We start from the raw sequence: 14008 nt of genomic DNA on the forward strand, positions 1-14008 counted from the left end.
CAGCAACCGGGACGCGCGTCGCGCTGCACAGCTGCCGTCTCCGTGCACCCGGGAGGCGATTTCCGTGCCCGGCTCGGGAGCGAGGGCTCGGGAAGGACTCCCACGGTAAACGGGCGGCCGTTGGTGCCCGTGTTACGCGTAACCCGGCGCTCCGGCTTGTGGGGCGCAGCTCCCCGTGGGGAGCGGGGCCGGCCCGGCCGAGGCGTGCGGCGCTCCCCCGCGCAGCCCGCAGCCGGGGGCCCGGCGGTGCCGCGGTGCGGGCCGCGGGGGCGGGGCGCGGGCGGGGCGCGCATGCGGGCGGTGCCAGGCAGCGCGGCGGGCCGCGGAGCCACTCGCCCCCGCAGCACCGCTCGGCCAGGGACAGCTCCCGCCGCCGCCCAGGTAACGCGCTCCCCCCGCGGCCTCGCTGCGCCCCGCGCTCCCCGCCGCGGCTGCCTGGGGGGCCCGGCGGCTCACGCCCTCTCCCCCGGTGGTTGCTTGCTTGCAGCTCCGAAGCAGCGACGGCGCCGTCCCCACCGCGGAGCAGGCAGCGGCGGCCGGCTCTCGCTCGCCGGGCTCTCGGGGCTTTCTGGCTGAGGAGGGAGCGCGTCTTCCGGCAACTTCCCCGCAACTTCCCGGCGCTCGCAAGGCTCCGCGATGGAAGGGAAAGGTGGGTCGGGGCGCGGGGGGGTTGGGCGGGCGGCGCAAGGACCGCAGTGGCCGGGCCGGTGCGCGGCACGGGGCCGGTGCGCGGCACGGGGCCGGGAGCCGCCGAGCCCAGCCGCTGTGGTGGGTCCATTGCAGCAGCGGCGGGGACGGGGCTCGGGAGGCGCTTTGCCCGCCCGCGCCGGCGGGTGGTATTGGGTTCGGCTGCGCAGGGGAGTCTGGCGGAGGGTGCTGCTTGTTTGGGGGCGGGGTGGGGGAAATCAATTGATTTATTTTCCTTTAGAGTGAGACAGATGTTAGTTGGTGATTTGTTTTCTTAATGCTAAGGATTTGCATAATAAATAGGAGGTCTGTCCCATGATTTTTAGTCAGTCAGCGACGGGGAGATTTTTAAGGGACGAAAACCATTTCATAATTAGAATGGCTTTAAATGTTGGGGTTTTTTTTTCCCCTCCCCTGAACCGGGAAGAGCAGGGCTGTGGAGCTCTGCCCTCATTACGTTGCATATTCAACACATCGGAAGATCTTGATAAATTGGGGGAAATGCAATGAGTTTGCTGCTATTGAACTACCCACTGTAGAAAGAGGAACTAATTAAATACTGCCTGCCTGGCTTGTGTCTTCGCATACAAAGTGACATATCCCCATGCTAGATATATTCCTTCGTGTTGGGCACATACATGTTTTGTTTCTATACATAGCTTTGTAGTCCTGCTTGTTGGTTTGTTTATCTGTCTGCCTCGCCAGCTGCAGCAGACATTGTACATTCAACTGGTACGTGAACTCTAAATCTTTAAATGCTAATTGCCGATGAAATGCTGGTGGTAAATCAGTCCATGCAGTGGAAAGGGCTGGTTGCCATTCCCACCTAACCCTAGCTGCCAGCTCTCCTGTAGAACACAGATCTGGTAGCTGTTTAGTTGATAGAGATCAAGGCAGTGGGAGAAGATGGACTATATTAATTCAGGGAAAATGATGGTAGACTTGTATAACACAATACTACATACCTTCCAGGGAGCTGAGCAAGCTATATTTAAACCTCAGGTTTATTTTTGTAACTCTCTTGTCAATCAGGGCTATAGTTCTCCTGTGTGGGAATATCTGATTCTATGCTGATTAAGGAAGGAAGCTATTTCAATCCTATGGAGGCAGTATGTCCTACAAAGTACAGTTTCTTGTGGGCAGTGATCAGTAGAGTGACCAGGGCTTGAGGACAGGTAAGTACCTTTTGAAAGAAAGTGCACCTGCAAAGACTTGGCTTGGATCAAAAGCTCACAGCAGTCGTGTTAGCTTCGGTATCTACTTTTGGGGGGGTTGGCTATCCATGCTGTGAGATGTGGCACCTCGCCTTCCTTGTGTGCCCTGCTGGTACGCATCGAAGCGAAACAAAGAGAGTGTTCTACTAAAGTCACAGTCTGTGTGCCTTGTCACGCACTACACAAGCAAGAGTAAGGCTTTCCCTGGAGCTTCTGGTGAAGCTCGTGGAACTGGAGGAGCTGTACAGGGGTTAGAAAGGTGCCAGCAACAAAACAAAAAGAAAAGGGTCCAGTTAAGTGGTGGCAAAAGCAGCACCCAGCTCCTGTCTTGTGCAAACACGCAGCGACAGAGTTGGCAACCAGCAGCCAAGCAAGGGAGCTGTTTGGGCGGCTGGCACTTGGGTTAGTTGCAAGATGGGCTCCGCAGCAGTCCGTGTTCCTAGGCTCTTGGCTTTGGTGGAGAGGGTTCTAAAGCAGCGAGACAACCCCAAGAGTCACTGCACTGTTACATTTCACAAAACATTCTCAGCAGATTGCTCTTCCTGGCGGGTTTTCTTGGTGAGGTAGCGGTGGGGAACAAACATTCTTTGGGTTTCCTCTGTCTGTGTAGGAAAAAAGGGCTGTTCAGAGCAAGCTCAGCAGAAATTAAGGGAGCTAGAATGGGACAGGCCCAAAGTAGAGTTCACTTCAAAGGAAACACACAAGCAACTTTGGCATTTCAGTGGGGAAAGGAGAAGGCAAGAAGTCATCTGCTCACGGCAGGGATCCAGTTGTGTTGGCACTGAGGTGATTCTTCAAACTCTCTTAGTGTTAGGGCAGCGTGAAAAGGTCTGTGGTGCACAGATCTAGCAGCCTACAGCCTGTGTACAGTTAGGCACAATACAGAACATCTCTCCTGAGAGGAGGCATGAGCCAGCCCAAACCCCTCACACCTTCAGCTGTTGTGATTAGTCCTAGCCGGACTCGCTCCTGCATTGCCTTGCTGGGGACTTGTTTACGGTTTATTTCCATTACTAACCAAGCCTCTGCACCGCAAATCCTGTGTTTCGAGAGTGCTGCTTGTAGATGGTGTTTCTCTGAAGTCATCTCTTGCTTTTTAAATGCTTCCTCCTGCAGCCCTTCTCCCACCTCTCCAGCTCTTCCTCGGTGCAAATCTTGGAACATTTCAAACTCAGCGTTATGCAGATACTGGGGAAGAGTCTGTGCTATATTAAGCAACATAAAGTCTGTTTAAGAAAATCTACCTTCTGGTCTTTGAATTCAGCTGTCTCTGGTGACTGCCTGGGATTTGCCATCCCAGGAAAACTTGGTTGTCTGAGTGTGGCTGATGCTGATGCTTTGCAAAGCCTGCAGTGTTCTGTTGGGGAAAAAAAAAGGCTGAAGGCCCATCTCTGGCACTGCTCAGAGCAGCCATAACTGATGGCACTGCTTGGCCTTGTTCAGGAGAGTGAGAGAAGACAGACATAGCCTGGCTTTTGTGCAGTGGGGCACAGGGCTGTTGTTAGGATTGTTGCATTAAGAGGGTCCAGGTGTGTGCTGGGGGGGGGGGGTGGGTGGTGCAGCCTGTGCCTCCTTCTGACATTCAAACCTGGCTAGAGGTGAGCATCTTTTTCTCCTGCTAACTCCTAAAAGATAAATGATTGTAGTGCTGTATGGCTCTGCAGTGTTACCAACACATCTTGGTGCCCTAGAAACAGCATTGGGACTTGGTGATCCTGAGGGTCTCTTCCAACCTGAATGCTTCTGTGATTCATTTTACAGCTTCTCTGACTTACTCTGTTCTGCACATTCTCTCCCTCCAAACCTTTTCCAGCAGTGAGAAGCTGAAAAGTTGTAGCTGCTCCCAAAGCTCATTAGGCAAGGGGGGGAGGAGGGAGTGCATTGTGGGTGAGGACTTGGGTTTGCATCTGCTGCCTGATCCCTGAATCTCGCCACTACAGCAGTTCCTGTAGGCTGCAGCAGTAAGCAATACCACGCCAGGCATCCCAAGAGCTGGGCTTTGCCAAAGCTAACAATAGTTAATGTGGAGGTTAAAGAATACTTGGTCTTTTGCCAGGTTCTTCAGTCACAGTCAGAAAGATGCTTAGCAGGGGAAGGAACGTCACACAGCGATGTTCCGACTCAGAGGCTGGGAAAGGAATTAGCCAAGCAAGAGTCAAGCTGCACGGTGTGGAATGTAGCCCTGGGCTTCTGGCTGGAGCAGAGAGGGACTGCAGGCTAGCCGTGCTGCAGGGAAGGCTCCCTTCCTCTGAAGGTGCTATACCCTGTTGTGTACTTCTGAAGATGTGGGGGGATTTGTTTCTGGCAATGAGAGAGAACAGACCTATTACAGCATTTATCTTGTCTCAGGTGAGGACTGGGGACTTGTGTCAGTGTTGCATGGGAATGCAACATGGGATGTGCTGCCTGCTGGGCCCTTCTGCAAGGGCCCATACAGTTCTTGCTCTCTGTTCTCTCTGGAGGCCAGTGCTGGGCACTGGTGGCCCTGGTGAGATTTTATCTCCTGGGTGCAGTGCAGGCTGCTGACAGCACAAGATATATTCTGTTAGCTGAGAAATACAGCAGGACTTGTTCTTGTCAGCTAGTCTGCTGGGATAGCAAAGCTGAAACACACTGTTGGCCACCACACTGGGATCTGGAGGTGCTCTTGTCAGTCCTCCAAGCCATGGTCCTGCCCTGGTGGATAGTAATGTCAGCTTGGAGTGACATTCTTCATGCAGTGGCTCTTCCCTCAGGAGCACCATTCTTGTGCTCAGGAGGTTGTGTGGCAGAAGCCAGGGGATCTGGCCTTACAGCTCTTTTCTGCTGGGGAGTCTCAAAGCAGCAGAGCTTTGAGGAGATGTCTGCAGAGGACATCTCTGCAGAGTGACTGTCCCAGGCAGCTGCTGCCACAGTAGTGCCATCTGAGTCATGTTCTCTTTCCAGTCACAAAGGCTGGAAGCAGCTTTTTGCTTTTGCAGAAAAGCCACAGTGCTTTTCATGGACACAGCATCCAGGCATTTCAATGAGGTCCTGCAAAACAGCAGTAGGATCCAGTTTACCTAGGGCACAGAGCTGCCCTTCATAGGGCTGGCAAACAGGTCTGAGCTCTTTGCATCTTGCTGTCTTGTGAATAAGTGAATGGGTAGAGTGGTTTGATCCTTCTCTCCCCACCAGGGCCACACTGAAGCTTCCTTGGCCAGCCTCAGCATCATGGGCCAGCATTCTCTGCACAACTGTGTGCTGTGCCTGTAAAGGACAGAATCTTCACCTTGAAGAACTTGTGATCAGAACCCAATAAGAGTCAATGAGTGTTAGGATTGCAGATGGGCTTTGTGGGCAAGGTGAGGGAGCGTGGCAAGAGGGAACACGCAGTTCTGGAGAGCGCTGTGCGCTGTTCACCCCTTTGTGGCTTTCTCCAGCGAAGGAAGAAAAGATCTTAGAGATCCCATGTGCTGAGGCTGTTTGAGATGCTCTCATCAAAACCTACCTGATCATGCATCTTCCTGGCATGCTGTGTGTTTGCCAGGGGCGAGCCTGCAGGACGGACTGTGGAGCACGAGCATTGAGATAGCGCAGCTTGGTGAAGGCTGGGTCACACAAGTCATCTTGGTTGCTTCTTCTAATGGAAACCAGGTAGTGGCAGAGTTACTTTTGTTATGAAACTCTTCTCTTCTTTTTTGTTGTTTGGGGTGGGGGGAACACTGGCATCTCTGTCAAGATGGTCAGAGGCTTCTCTGAGCAGCTTGTTCTCCATAGAAGAGGTAGCTGCATGCACTCTGCCTTTCGTAGTGATGTGCTGTGTGAAGTCCAGGGCATGTTACTGAGACTAACAATTCTCAAGCTGCTTGCAGTTTGACACATGCAGGTGTTTGGGGATGTAAAGAAATGGCCTGGATTCTTTAATTATCTGCCCTGTGTTCCAGTCTGTGCCTTTCCATGTGGGTACCAGCTTTGTGTATAGTAGGGGAACACTCTGGTTGCCTGACCTTAACACCTTATCCCTGAGGCTGGAGCGGGGTGCTGTGAAGACTGCTTTGTTCCTGTGCCTCAGCCTCAGTCTCTGCTGAAATATGTAGGAGGAGAGCTTACAGAACTAAGCTAGCACTACATACATGCTCTAAAGTGTTTCAGAGAGCAAGGGAAATATCTGTTCCTCTCACATTAGAAATCCCATTAAACATAACACAAATATGACTATGTCCTGGGAGGACTCAAAGATGGTAGGAGCTCTGGTTGCTGCGTGGGACTTGCAAATGAGTACATCTTGGCTCCATGCTGCTGCCTAGAAGAGCAGGTAACAGTATAATATCTTTGTTCACCATGGGTTGGTAGGTGCTGATGTACTGTGGGTAGGCATCTGCACCATCAGGATGAGAGGAGGATACAAGCCTACCTGATGCTCAGGGAAATGGGCTTTGTACCCCAGAAAGCAGCTGTGCTCTAATAGACCTTATAATGAAGAGGGAAAAGCAAGTGGCCATGCTTATATTCCTTCAGACCTACCAACTCATCATGTTACTAAAACCCAGGGGGGAGACAACCCTAGCAACAGGCCAAAATGCTGTTAAAGTGGGGTGGGGGTGTGTGTGTAGTGGCTGACACCCTACCAGGCTGTGCAGCCATCCAACAGGATCTGGACAGGCTGAGAGCTGGGTGCAGTCAAACCTCATGAAGTTCAGTAAGGATAAGTGCAGGCTCCTGCATCTGGGAAGGAATAACAGCAGGCACCAGGACAGGTTAGAGGCTGCCCTGCTGGAAAGCAGCTCCATGGAGAAGGACCTTGGAGTGCTGGGGGACAGCAAGTTCTGCATGGGACAGCAATGTGCCCTGGTGCACCTGGGGTGCATCAAGAAAAGTGTGGCCAGCAGGGCTAGGGAGGTTCTCCTCCCCCTCTACTCCACCCTGGTGAGACCACACCTGGAATTCTGTGTCCCGTTTTGGGCTCCCCAGTTCAGGAAGGACAGGGATCTGGTGGAGAGAGTCCAAGGGAGAGCCATGAGGACGATGAGGGGACTTGAGCATCTCCCCTGTGAAGAGAGACTGAGAGCCCTGGGGCTGTTTAGTCTGGAGAAGACTGAGAGGGGATCTGATCAATGTCTATCAATATCTGAGGGGTGGGTGTCAAGTGGAGGGGACCAAGCTCTTTTTGGTGGTGCACAATAATAAGACAAGGAACAGCAGGTACAAGCTTGAACATGAAAGGTTTCAGCTCAACAGGAGGAGAAACTTCTTTCCAGTGAGAGTGCCAGAGCCCTGGAGCAGGCTGCCCAGAGAGGTTGTGGAGTCTCCTGCTCTGGAGAATTTCAAGCCCCACCTGGATTCATTCCTGTGCAGACTACCCTAAGTGACCCTGCTTTGGCAGGGGGGTTGGACTGGGTGATCTCTGGAGGTCCCTTCCAACCTCTAATGTATTGTGATACTGTAAAATGGGAGGAGGACTTAGTCATCTGGCTGTTATTGAAACACCCAAGGAGCAGACAGATTCTTCCCCAAGTTGTGTGGGAGCTGGGGAAGTTGCATTTCGCCTGAATGAAATGCTGGAGTCATTAAACATGATGGATCGTTGGTCATGCCTTGGCTTGTTCTGACGTCCCATGTGTGGGCATTGTCACTGGAAGCACAATCTGGGGCTACTTTGAGTAATGACCTGCATACAGCTCTGTCATTTAGGGCCCAGGGACTTAAAAAAACAACAAAGGGAAACTTTATTTTATATATATATATATTTAAAGCAGGTTTCTTCAAAAGGCTTAACTTATCCTAAGCTTTTACTTATCTGCTCTTATCTTCCCCTCTCTATCTACTTAGCTATTCAAATCCTGACTGAATTGCATTCATTCCTAATGTGCCATAAAACTTGATCTGCAAAAAGCTGGTTATTTAGGGAGAAATCACAGACACTATTTCAGTCTGTGCCTTTTGACCTATCAATGAGAGAAGATGATGAATTTTTGCATGCAAAGCTTTAGTGCTTGTGAGTGTGGGGAAAGGCAACTTGACAAGGAAAAAATACTCCTGATAGGCATAATACTGCTACCAACAATGAATGCTTTCACTCAAAGGAGGAAGATTTTAGTAACTTGTTACACTGACAAGACTGAAGAAAGAGTTTACTATTTTCCTGAAAGTGATAGAAAAGAGGTTGAGCTGCTGGAAGGTGTCCAGAGAAGGGCAACAAAGCTGGGGAGGGGTCTGGAGCACAGCCCTGGGAGGAGAGGCTGAGGGAGCTGGGGTTGCTTAGCCTGGAGAAGAGGAGGCTCAGGGGTGACCTCATTGCTCTCTACAACTCCCTGAAGGGAGGTTGTAGCCAGGTGGGGGTTGGTCTCTTCTCCCAGGCAAGCAGCACCAGAACAAGAGGACACAGTCTCAAGCTGTGCCAGGGGAGGTTTAGACTGGATATTAGGAAGAAATTCTTTATAGAGAGAGTGATTGGCCATTGGGATGTGCGGCCCAGGGAGGTGGTGGAGTCCCCATCATTGGAGGTGTTTAGGAGGAGACTGGATGGGGTGCTTGGTGCCATGGTTTAGTTGATTAGATGGTGTTGGGTGATAGGTTGGACTCGATGATCTTAAAGGTCTCGTCTGGTCTATTCTATTCTATTCTAATCATAGAATTGTTAGGATTGGAAGGGACCTCAATCATCCACTTCCAACAGCCCTGCCATGGGCAGGGATGCCTCATGCTAGATTAGGTTGCTCAGAGCCACACCCATCCTGGCCTTCAAAACCTCCAGGGATGAGGCTTCCACCACCTCCCTGGGCAACCTTCTTCAGTCTCTCACCACCCTCATGGGGAAGAATTTCTTCCTAACATCCAACCTGAATCTACCCATTTCTGGTTTGATTCCATTGCCCCTAGTCCTATCACTCCCTGACACCCTAAAATGTCCCTCCCCAGCTTTCTTGTGCACAGCAAAGTATCTCTTTTGTACAGCTTCCCTACCCCTGCTCTTTTGGATTGCTCTTTATCCTCACAAACCGTCGTGCTAATTCATTGAGTTTCCTCTCCTGGCTCCTCGGTTTGGATGGACCATATGATTTGATACTTAGGGAGGATACACATTGAAAGCTATGGCTTTCCTTTTTCAGATTGAATTAAACTATTTATGGTGTCATCATGTTTCAGTGCAGATCTTGTGGCTTCAGCTGATGGCTGCTCAGCGGAGTGCGGGAGCAGTGCTGCGGCCTGCCTCCAGCCACACGCCGAGGGAGGGCTGTGTGGGCAGCAGGAGGTATTGAGTACTGCATCCAGTTCTGCAGCCCTGATTACAGCAAGGATCTGGAGGTGCTGGAAGGTGTCCAGAGAAGGGCCACCAGGATGAGCAGAGGGCTGGAGCTGCTCTGCTATGGAGACAGACTGAGAGGGTTGGGGCTGTTCAGTCTGGAGAAGAGAAGGCTCCCAGGAGACCTTCTTGTGTGTGGCCTTCCAGGATCTTAAGATACTTTCCCAAGAAAGCTGGGGAGGAACTTTTTAGGGTGTCAGGGAGTGACAGGACTGGGGGGATGGAGCAAAACTAGAAATGGACAGATTCAGATTGGCTGTTAGGAAGAAATCCTTCCCCATGAGGGTGGTGAGAGCCTGGCACAGGCTGCCCAGGGAGGTGGTGGAAGCCTCATCCCTGGAGGTTTTTTAAGCCAGGCTGGATGTGGCTCTGAGCAACCTGCTGTAGTGTGAGGTGTCCCTGCCCATGGCAGACTTGTTGGAAGTAGATGATGCTTGAGGTCCCTTCCAACCCTGACAATTCTGTGATTCTCTTGTGTGCTGCCAGGAGTAAGGGGACTTGCTGCTTTCCATGGCATGTGCCAAACAAGAAATCAGGGAGGTGTGGAAAGGCATTTCTTATCTGGAGAGCTGTTGTTCCTGAGCTGCCTTTCTTCCTCTGGTGTTTCATCCCACAGCTGGACATTGGCTTTCTCCACCATCAGCCTTCCCTGGGATAGGTTTATTTACTGAACATAGCTGCTTGGAGGGCTTCTGAAGAGAAGCCAGAAGTGCTGAATGTTTTATTGGTGTAATGAGGGAAAGTTGCCTTGCTTTGCAGTCCTTGGCAATGTATTATTAATGCAAAAACACTTTCCTTGAATTTGAAGCTATCTCCAAAAGAGGCTGACAAGCCAGGAGGCCTCCTCAGGAAGACTGAAGCCTAGCTGGTACTAAGTCTCTTATGCCATGCTCATTCCCACATGAAGTGCCAGTGCTGGTTTTGATTGGGACTATTTTTCCTCTCCCATGTCTAGCCAGCCAAGCATTATTTGTCAGGATGGGCATGCTTAAGTGTTGGGGTACTCCCTACTAAAGTAAATGATGGGCTAGACACTTGAAGGTCTCTTCCAGATGATGTTGGTCTGTGAGATGGCTTGGACTCGATGATCTATGAGGTCTCTTCCAACCTTAGTGATACTGTGTGGAAAAACCTGGCTTGACAGCAGCATAAGCTTCATCAGCAAGCCCTGCTTTCTGCAGTATTTTCAGCTCATTTGGTTTCTTTGAAGGGGGAATCTCAGCTTTTCAGAGGTTTTCTAGCCTTAAGTTCGTATTCCCTTTCAGTATTGACCAGTGCTCCTGGTGTTCTACCTGGAGCCTGTTGACCGGTGTGGGCACATCATCAGAGAGCTGCATCAACCAAGCCAGCTATTCATTGGTTTCAAACTGTCTCTGCCTATCAGTGTGTCCCAGTGGAGAAATGGAACACTGCAAGTTGTAGCCATTGTGTTGCCACATGAGAACTGAGGAAGAAGTCGTCAGAGAAGTTGAAAAGTTACTGTCTGGAGTCTCCTCTCCCATTCAAGGTTTTAAATGAAGTTTGTGTAGCTGCTCTGGAATTCCCTGTGGAGGGGAGCGCAGCATTTGGCCAGCAGGCAAAGGCCAGGTCTCTAATGCCTTGCCTGACTGAAAACACAATGCAATAATGCTGATTACATGGTGTAAGAACTATTTAAATGTCTCTAGACCATAATTGTTTGCTACTTAAGTAGTAGTAAAGGTCTGAAGCAGTCATTTTGTATTGGTTTGAGGGGATGTTAACATACTAAACAGTTATGGCTGATTTACCTTTTACTTTCTTCCTACCACAGTGTGGAGGCAGTTTACTTTGTGGGCACAAATCACAGAATCAATAAGGTTGGAAGAGACCTCAAAGATCATCGAGTCCAACCTGTCACCACAGACCTCATGACTAAACCATGGCACCAAGTGCCACATCCAGTCCCCTTTTGAGCACCTCCAGGGATGGGGACTCCACCATCTCCCTGGGCAGCACATTCCAGTGGTGCTCAGTGAAGAACTTTCTCCTCACCTCGAGCTTAAACTTTCCCTGGTGCAGCTTGAAACTGTGTCCTCTTGTTCTCACACAGCTTGGAGGCTTCTGTGTCAACAACTCCTAGTCAAATTCTAGAGAGTATGTTCAAAAGTCAGACCACCCACCCACCCCCATCTTGAAAGTTACTGTGACACTGATAACGAGAGACTGTGTGCTGGCACATGCCTCTGCCATCAACACTGCACATAGTTCCAGGTATCTAGAGTTACATGTCAGTTGTATTTGCATGATTCATCTCTCAGTGACATGCATTTCAGGCTTTCCTACCTAAACTGTTACTTAGAGTGCAGTCCCCTCCCCTCAAAAAGCCACACCCAGGAGCAGCAGGGCTCGGGGGCGCTGGAGTTGGGGGGTTCTGTGTTCTTTTTGTTTGTTTGTTTTCAAAAGAAGAAGTTAGGGCTGACTTTTTCACCTCCTTTGATTAGAATATTCCCAGAAATAGTGAGGACAAGCCTGATAAACTGAAGCACTGCAAACTTGCAGCCGTGGGCAGTACACAAAGAACAGAGTGTGTTTAAAATCTTAATTATTTATAGTAAGAAAATACTGGGTTTGATTAAACTGTGCCTTCAGTGGCAGCACCCTAAAGCTGATGGCAGCAGAACTGAGTGCAGACCTTGACCTCCTGTTCTGCTGTCTGTAAAACTGCTAACAAGGTGTTGAGGCTGAGCTTTGCATGTGTGGGGATCTTGTAGTGCAAGCAGTGCTGTGTGCCGTGCAAGTGCCTCAAATGGCAGGAATTCTTTGAGTGATGGCCCATTATAGACATGCTGCTATACATATGAAAACACAGGCAGTTCCTATTTTAGTTAAAGGTTTCCAGGAACACTGAGTCCTGAAAAGCCTTGCTGAAGCTCAGTGATGTTGAGGCTTCTTGCTGAATCTCAGCAGTGTTGAAGCTGGCATCACTACTGCTGAAGCCAGTTCATGCCCATGTGGAGCATGAGTCCAAATCTCAGCAGTGATGAAGCTGGCATCACTACTGCTGAAACCAGTTCATGCCCATGTGGAGCCTGAGTCTGAATCTCAGCAGTGATGAAGCTGGAATCGCTGCTGCTGAAACCAGTTCATGCCCATGTGGAGCCTGAGTCTGAATCTCAGCAGTGTTGAAGCTGGCATCGCTACTGCTGAAGCCAGTTCATGCCCATGTGGAGCATGAGTCTGAATCTCAGCAGTGTTGAAGCTGGAATCGCTACTGCTGAAACCAGTTCATGCCCATGTGGAGCATGAGTCTGAATCTCAGCAGTGTTGAAGCTGGCATCACTACTGCTGAAACCAGTTCATGCCCATGTGGAGCCTGAGTCTGAATCTCAGCAGTGTTGAAGCTGGCATCACTACTGCTGAAGCCAGTTCATGCCCATGTGGAGCATGAGTTTATACTTGCTGATCTGAAAGGCAAGGCTGGTGTGTACAGCACTCTACTGCTCTTGTCTTCCTGAAGTCAACTTTATTACCCAGAAGCTACCAGAGATTTGGTCATCCAAACCAAAAGGAGCATGGCCTGAATGCAGGTTTCCATCCTCTGCTGTTTCCCTGCTGGTGGGCAGTTGCCTCTTCTTAGTGTTAAGAGACTTCTTGCAGCCTAAGGAGTCCTCAGTGGTCTGTCAGAGTAATACATGACATGGATGGGTTGTTTTCTGCCTGTCAGGAACACTGAAGAAAGCTTCTGCCTCTTCTCCTTGCTTGTGAAAGAGCTGCCTGCCTCCAGTCCCTGTCCCTGGAGGTGTTCGAAACAGGATTACATGGGGCCCTTGAAGCCATGGTTTAGTTAGAATAGAATGGAATTAGCCAGGTTGAGATCATTGAGTCCAACCTATCATCCAATACCATCTGATCAACTAAACCAAGGCACCAAGCACCCTGTCAAGTCTCTTCCTAAACACCTCCAGGGATGGTGACTCCACCACCTCCATTGGCAGCACATGCCAGTGGCCAATCTCTCTCCCTGTGTAGAATTTCTTTCTAACATCCAGTCTGAACCTCCCCTGGCATAGCCTGAGACTGTGTCCTCTTGTTCTGGTGCTGGTTGCCTGGGAGAAGAGACCAACCCCCTCCTGGCTGCAACCTCCCTTCAGGTAGTTGTAGCCAGCAAGAAGGTCTCCCCTGAGCCTCCTCTTCTCCAGGCTAAGCAACCCCAGCTCCCTCAGCCTCTCCTCACAGGGCTGTGCTCCAACCCCTTCCCCAGCTTTGTTGCCCTTCTAGTTGTCAGAAGATGTTAGGCATTAGGTGATAGGTTGGACTTGATCTCTGAGGTCTTTTCCAACTTGGTTGATTCTCTGAAATCCAGCTCTCCTGTTTTGTAGACAATCCAATTTCCTGAAGCTTCTGTGCTGCACTGGTTTGAACTCAAGCTTTGTATTGCCATTTGGGCCTGTCAAGGGCTTTCTGGATTCTGCACTTACTGATGGCACCTGCCTTGCAGTTGTGTGTGGTGGGTTGCCCCTAGCTGGGTGCCAGGAGCTCACCAAAGCTGCTCTATTACTTCCCTCCTCAGCTGGGGAGGGCAGAGAATATATAATGAAAGGCTTGTGGTCAAGATAAGGACAGACAGAGATCAGTTACTGTCATAGGCAAACCAGACCTGGCTTGGTGAGATTCGTGTAATTTATTACCAGTCAAATCAGAGAAATAAACCCAAATCTTAATAACTTCTTTCCCCACCCTTCTCTTCTTCCTGGGCCCAACTTCACTCCCAATTTCTCTCCCTCCTCCCTTTCTGAGCAGCAGAGGGAGGATGGGGAATGGGGTTGTGGTCAGTTCATCACGTCTCTGCCACTCGTTCCTCTGCACGGGGAGGACTCTTCAT

General features: G+C 50.5%; 1 protein-coding gene across 1 annotated transcript in view; it reads left to right on the forward strand.

The window, feature by feature from the left end:
- Positions 1-294: 294 nt before the first annotated feature.
- FGF12 (fibroblast growth factor 12) overlaps positions 295-14008 on the forward strand; it is a 282430-nt gene continuing 268716 nt past the window's right edge. Inside the window, exons 1-2 of the mRNA XM_068145665.1 lie at positions 295-381; positions 488-649. Of these exons, the coding sequence (XP_068001766.1) occupies positions 637-649 (13 nt within the window). The 5' untranslated portion in view covers positions 295-381; positions 488-636. The remainder of the gene's footprint in view (positions 382-487; positions 650-14008) is intronic.

Source organism: Melanerpes formicivorus, unplaced genomic scaffold, assembly GCF_026170545.1.
Source record: "Melanerpes formicivorus ecotype bairdi unplaced genomic scaffold, bMelFor1.0.p_v2 SCAF_12, whole genome shotgun sequence".
Classification (NCBI taxonomy): Eukaryota; Metazoa; Chordata; class Aves; order Piciformes; family Picidae; genus Melanerpes; species Melanerpes formicivorus.